General features: G+C 52.6%; 3 protein-coding genes across 3 annotated transcripts; all 3 read right to left on the reverse strand.

Annotated features, from left to right (window-relative positions):
• Nucleotides 1-279: 279 nt before the first annotated feature.
• H310_14665 (diphthine synthase) lies at nt 280-1566 on the reverse strand. Its single transcript, XM_008882563.1, has 7 exons — nt 1397-1566; nt 1222-1346; nt 1118-1169; nt 1014-1070; nt 845-965; nt 603-792; nt 280-550 (listed from the first exon to the last, which is right to left on the reverse strand). Exons 1-7 carry the CDS (start codon nt 1532-1534, stop codon nt 376-378), a joined length of 858 nt encoding a protein of 285 aa, XP_008880785.1. The 5' UTR covers nt 1535-1566; the 3' UTR covers nt 280-375.
• A 136-nt stretch (nt 1567-1702) lies between these two features.
• H310_14666 (malate dehydrogenase, NAD-dependent) lies at nt 1703-2874 on the reverse strand. The gene is made up of 3 exons (XM_008882564.1): nt 2094-2874; nt 1857-2041; nt 1703-1798 (listed from the first exon to the last, which is right to left on the reverse strand). The coding sequence occupies exons 1-3, from the start codon at nt 2849-2851 to the stop codon at nt 1749-1751; spliced, it is 993 nt and encodes a 330-aa protein (XP_008880786.1). The 5' UTR covers nt 2852-2874; the 3' UTR covers nt 1703-1748.
• A 476-nt stretch (nt 2875-3350) lies between these two features.
• Nucleotides 3351-5853, reverse strand: H310_14667 (hypothetical protein). The gene is made up of 5 exons (XM_008882565.1): nt 4969-5853; nt 4513-4918; nt 4248-4461; nt 3757-4192; nt 3351-3702 (listed from the first exon to the last, which is right to left on the reverse strand). Exons 1-5 carry the CDS (start codon nt 5726-5728, stop codon nt 3401-3403), a joined length of 2118 nt encoding a protein of 705 aa, XP_008880787.1. The 5' UTR covers nt 5729-5853; the 3' UTR covers nt 3351-3400.
• Nucleotides 5854-6148: the final 295 nt, after the last annotated feature.

Below are 6148 nucleotides of genomic sequence, written 5' to 3' on the forward strand. Positions count from 1 at the left end.
TGCGTGCCTTAGCTGTAGCGTTAGATAGGATTAACGCTGCTAATTCATTCTCCACTTTACCCAGTCTGGCGCACCTTCCTCTGCGCCCGCTTACACTTCCCCAGAACATGTGAGGGCTCGCGGTTTGTCGCTTCCCCTTCGAATGACCTCGTACATAGCACCATCATGATGCCGCCACAAGATCAGACGGAGACCGTCGGACACGCTGTGGCTGTCGCCGACGTACGCCGCTCCAAACTCCTTCATATTTTCTATCCACTTGATCGGAGTGTTGATCTCTGCACAATCACTATTCGTTTTTGGTTATTCTAAAAATGACGATAAAAACAATTTGTCCCAACGATCGTGCGTTGTGATTTTGCCTGGAATTATTGTCTATGCAGTGCTCTCCTCTTCCACGGCTTTCGCCGCGGCGGGTTGGAGCAACTTGACGCTGAACTGCGCCAGCATTTCCTGTTCGAGCACATGGACGTCCCCAGCGATCACGAGTGAGTGCAACGGCGCGCCAAAGTCCACCGTCAACAGCTCAGCCATCGTGCCAGCAACAATCCTACCATCCAATTGATCCCTCAGCCATAGGAACTCCACAATGAGTGACATACTTTTGATCGGTTTGACCCAACCGAGCCAAGCCCACGCACAGTGTGTCGCGGGAGTATACGCCTTCCTGGCGCTTGTCCTCCACCTCGAGCAACTGCTCCACGGCTTGGTTGACAGTCATGAAGCGAGGCGGCAAGAAAACGGTGCGGCCGCGCGCCATCGCTTCAAAGTCGGGTTCCTTCACCTTGATATCTACGTCGCTACGTTGTCAATGCTGAACCAATGATTGTGTCGTCGTGCATACCAAGAAGACACAACGTATGTAGACCGCCCTTACGGTTGAACGCAATTTTGTCGTAAAAGCTGTCAGGGCGCCAGTTGTCATTAAAGAAGGGGATCGACACGGTTTGGCCGTAGTGGTACAACTACACAACGTCGAAATCGTCATGTACAAGGGCTGCTTGAGACCCTACCTGCAGCCCGCACGCGCCCGCGGCACCCATCACAGACGCGTTGTGAATCACTTCTACCTGTTCCCCAAGCGTTAAGACACCTGAAGTAGGTGAGGTGAAATCACCTTGGCGCCAATCTCCTGGGCACGCAGAATCAAATCGGAGTGGGTCGTGGCGCTGGCGAATTGAATATTTAGCTTGACCATAGGTGCTTGATGGTGGACTGTACCAGAATGGATCCCCAACAACAAGAAACGCAATGTTCTGGTCTTTCGCATTGGCGTAGATAACTTCAGCGCCAGTTTCCACGCAGTCACGATCCGCGAGGATCACTTCGCGGCCGTAGAATTTGCTCTACGCAAAATCAGTGAATCAAGCATGACGACGGCGGAGGATGTCGTTACCAACGTGTTGTGGTCGATGCCAAGGATGCTCGTGTAGTTCTCCAAGTATACTTTGTCGCATGACTGCACCGCTCGGAGGCCGCGGACCGTGATGTCCGTCTCGTCGCCCAGACCTAAACCAATCACATACAGCACCATCTTGTCGCTTCAAAATGACTCGTTCAAAGCTCTCTTCCCACAACTTTGAAGGTCGTACTTTATTTGTAATACCCATACAATTAACAAATAATGTGGATGCAGGACGTCTTTGCCGTCTGCAGGTTCTGCAAGTGCGAAGCGACAATTAAGGTATTGTTCATCACCCCTGCTCCCAATAAATTCCATTGAAAAAAAACGTGTGCGTTTTTGTGTTTTACTTCTTGTGCACGAATTCAACACCCTTGGCGATTTGCTTTTCCAAGTCTACAATAATTCCATCAGCACGACGTTCCCGCGCCAACGGAGGTCGGATGGGTCGTACCTGGCAACATCGAGTCGAAGTTGGCTTGTTCGACGGCGTTCAACTTGCCGAACGAGTGGACTTCTTCGACACCGTTGGGGCCGAGGGTCACAGGGGTCGAGAAAAAGTCGAGCTTGGTCACGTTGTTTTGCGTGTACGAGCACTCGATCACGTTCTTTTCGCCAGACATGGCATCCAACAAGCGCCTGGGCAATACATATGAGATTCCCCCTGGAACATCACGACCATGCGACTTACGAGGTGAAACGAGCACCGGCATACGCCATCGAGAGGGTGGCAGACCCAGCACCATCCTTGGCCTTGACAACTTCGTCACCACCGAATTGGATGCGCTTGATCAACGCATGGAGTTCGTCGTCCGACCACTTCTTGTCCAGCTTGAGATGAGACAACAACGGCAAGATGGTCGTGCCGGCGTGACCGCCGATGACCGTCACGTTGGTCGTACGGGGGTTCCACCCTTGCGATTCGGCGACGAAAGTGTTGGCGCGCACCACATCCAACGTGGTCACACCGAAAAGGCGCTTGGGGTCGTACACGCCAAACTTTTTAAACGTTTCGGCAACGATGGGCACAGTCGAGTTGACGGGGTTAGCAATGATCAAAAGCATGGCCTTGGGGCAGAACTTGGCGGCGGCTGTGGCAAGTGATTGCACGATCGACGCGTTCGTGTTGAACAAGTCATCGCGGGTCATACCGGGCTTGCGGGGCACACCAGCGGGGATCACGACAACGTCCATGCCAGTCAAAGCGGCTTCAATGTTGTCCATGCCGGCGTGGCCGGTGACCTTAGCGCGGGTGTTGCAATGGCTCAAATCGGCGGCCATACCCGGAGTGTTGACCACATCGAAGAGAGATAAGTGCGAAATATTGTCGTTGTCCTTAAGGAGGAGCGACATGGGTTGGCCGATACCACCGGCAGCGCCGAGGACAGCAACCTTCTTGCCGGCAGCAGCGGCACTGAAGAAGCGGAGGGTCATGGAGCGGGCCAGCATGGTAGGTCTTGAGTAGGCAAATGTGCAAGTGTGAGCCACACGAAGGAAGTGGCGGGGGATCGTCCGGATAACGTTGGGACAAAGATGTGGCAGGGGCATAATTGGCGAAAAACACATGAAATATTCCTAAAATATTTTGACATTTTTCAAATCGTTGGGGTGACGTTGGCGCGTCAGGCCAAAAACGTTCAAAATGGCCCAATCAACATGGCGAATTCAAGTTTTAGGAAAGCGTTTAAGTATTCCAAAGGACGTTTTTCTATTCCAAGCAGCTCAGTACAGTCGAAGGTTGACATTCGTCAGGGCTCCAGCTACATGCGTTTAAGTACTTTGGCGTGTTCCTTTAAATAGTTTTAAATTAAATAAAAAATAAAAGTAGGGTGAAGAAGACGAACGCGTCGGCGGGATGACGGCACGAGGTGGTGCCACGACAGATCTGGCGCGCCAGTTGAGACTGCACGAAGAGTGCTCCCCCGTCATTCGATTGAGGAGAGACTAGCGGGAAAAACACTCGATGTGAATGCCATGTACATGTTTTCAAGTTGAGGTCTACGTGACAGTGGACTGGCATGTGTAGTGCTTCGAATACACTTGTTCCCAGCCAGGGACGCCAATGCTGATTGTTCTGTTGGCAAGTCGGGAGATCGTGGTGTAGCAATAGGGTGGGCCTTGGATGCCAAACGACGACTGGAACTCAGTCGTGTAGTCGAACACGCCCTGCTTGCACTCGTTGTGGAAGACACATTGCATCCAATTGATGCGCTCCATGATTTGATCGTCCGGGACGTTCTTCGACTTGCAGTACAAAAACATCTCGCGCACAAACTGATCCTCCCTGGAATCGACGGGATCTACTGTCTCCGTCACGGACGTGTACACCTCGAACACATTGTATGGCGACGTACCCTCCGTTGCACTCGCAGTCGATTCCAGAAGGGTACTTGCGGTGGGGCGCCCATACTTGTCACACTGAGTCGCCAGCACCCCCAAACTACTCGTGCCGAAATCGTACGAGTACGAGTTGTTGGCACCGAGGTCTTGGATATTGTTGAACTCCGCGTAAGTCTGGCGTCCGATTGCATCGAAGAATGGCTTGAGTACGCTTGAAGGATCTTGAACGTCGACGTAGCCTCCATTGCACCCGACGAGCTTCATGGTCATGCGGTCCGTCGGCTGATACTCAATGTACGTTCCATCGGACCGTTTGCCTTTGCTGCATGAAGTGGAGAAGCTCGACGGACGCCAATTGGCCGGGTTTGGCCACACCGTCGAGTGTTTCGCGTCGACATTCGGTGGGACGACGCATTTGTAGTAAATCGAATGCAATGCATCCACCGTAGCCTACCGGCAAAACGACGAAGCGAATAAAACACACGCGGGACATTGGGTAGCGTACGTGATGAATGTAAAAGATGGGGTCTCCAGGCGCCGCAAACGTCCCCATCGTGGACGACAGCGCGCCATGAATCGCGTTGTGGTACCGGTACTGGACTCCTTTGGTCACTTTGGTAAAGTCGTACGGGGCAGACGAGAACAATTGGTTGTACACGTTCTCGATGTACACGTCCGGCGGCGGCAATGCTTTGGCCCACTTGTTGCGAGGAATGCATCTGGAGAAATATCAAATTACATCCAAAGGAGAATCGTTTGATGGATTGTACCGGAGACAAGTCTTGTTTGCATATGCAGTCCACGACTGGCAAAAGTTGCGCGTGACAGGGTGCTGTGATCGGATGCACGTCGCTGCGTTGAAACTCTTATCGGCAACTGCATACGTCCCCAATCCCAAGTCAGTGCCTGTTTCGAGCCCGCCCATATCGCTGAGGAGGGGGTTGCAATCGGGAAAGTACTGGCACGCCCCCGTTGCAAACTTGGTGCTGAGAGTGCCAACATCCCAATACGGCAGCGTGATACAACGATACTCATCACCAAGAGATCGCAGCATGTTCTCGTACGCCAACAAATACCGGCGGTGCCAAAGGAAAAAGAGGCAGTCGTGCGCTTCGTGCCCCGAGTCCGTGTCCATGTGGATTTCGATGAATTTGTGGTGGAACCCTCGCAACATGGCTGACATGACACCCGTCAGTGAAACCAATACCAAGGGAAAGGAACGATACCTTGCCCGAGGGCGTTTTGGAACAGGGTTTTTTCATTGACTGTGAGTGCCGTCCATGCCTTGCGCACGCGACGAGGACATGGCGGGGACGGGGATGGTGTGCATGTGGTGGTAGGCGGTGGTGGGGTGGGTGCAGTGGAGGTACACTTTCCAGCTTTTGGATTGCTTGACACGACTGTCCACTGAGCGTACGCCTCGGACACGGAAGTGGCATGCACAAGCACAGAGTTGGGGCTCGCCCCAGGCATGCAGCTGTTGCAACTGGCTAAATACCGTCCGGAATCCGCTTGGAGCCCGATCTTGCCGTTGCCTGCATCCACACACTCCCACTTGGCCCATGGCGACGTGTGCCAGTCGTCCACATGCACGAATACTTGGTTGGGGTTGGTGGTTCCACTAGGTGCACTGTTGTTGCTACTACCCAGGAACTTGCCTGTATCCGCTTGGAGTACGATTTTTCCATCGCAAGTGTTGAAAACCCTCCATTGCGGCCACGACGCGTCCTTGGAATCGGCCATGTGCATGACCGCCATGTCAGGGTATGCACCAGGGGACACACAGTCCTTGCAGCGCCCAATAAATGAATTGGGGCCAGAGCGGAGGCTGATGAGGTCTCCATCGTTGAAGCAACATCGCGCAGGGGAGGGATCAGCTTGGGCCGCCGCATTTGAGGCCTCGAGGAGTTCAGGCGAGGTCCACCATGGCTTGGCTCCACTCGCGACCAACGAAAGCAAGGCCAACCAACCAATTGGGACCAGCATGCTAAATGTTGCAATGATATGTTTCCCGAAGTCATATCTCGGCCAGCGTGAACCGCATCCATGGTCTGTTGGCGTTCTTAATTCGAAAAAATGCAGCAATATCTGCGCCAACAGTAGATGCTGACATCCCAACCAACAGTACTGAAATGCTCGAAAATGCCGTTGGGCAAGTAGTGAAACGTGCGCACTTCAGTCGACAGTTAACCACTTCCATCTCACATGGTTTTGAAAACACAAATTTTTGGCGATGCCCATATTGTAATTTCTACACGTTACCACTTCAATCTCACAAGATGTTGAAAACGTCGCATGTTTTTGGCGACGTCGATGTTATAATTCCAACACTGTGAACGCGTAACATTGGGTGAATTTTCCCTGAAAATAACTCCCATGTTGTACCGTGTTCATTAATTTTGCATT

Source organism: Aphanomyces invadans, assembly GCF_000520115.1.
Source record: "Aphanomyces invadans strain NJM9701 unplaced genomic scaffold supercont1.80, whole genome shotgun sequence".
NCBI lineage: Eukaryota > Oomycota > Saprolegniomycetes > Saprolegniales > Verrucalvaceae > Aphanomyces > Aphanomyces invadans.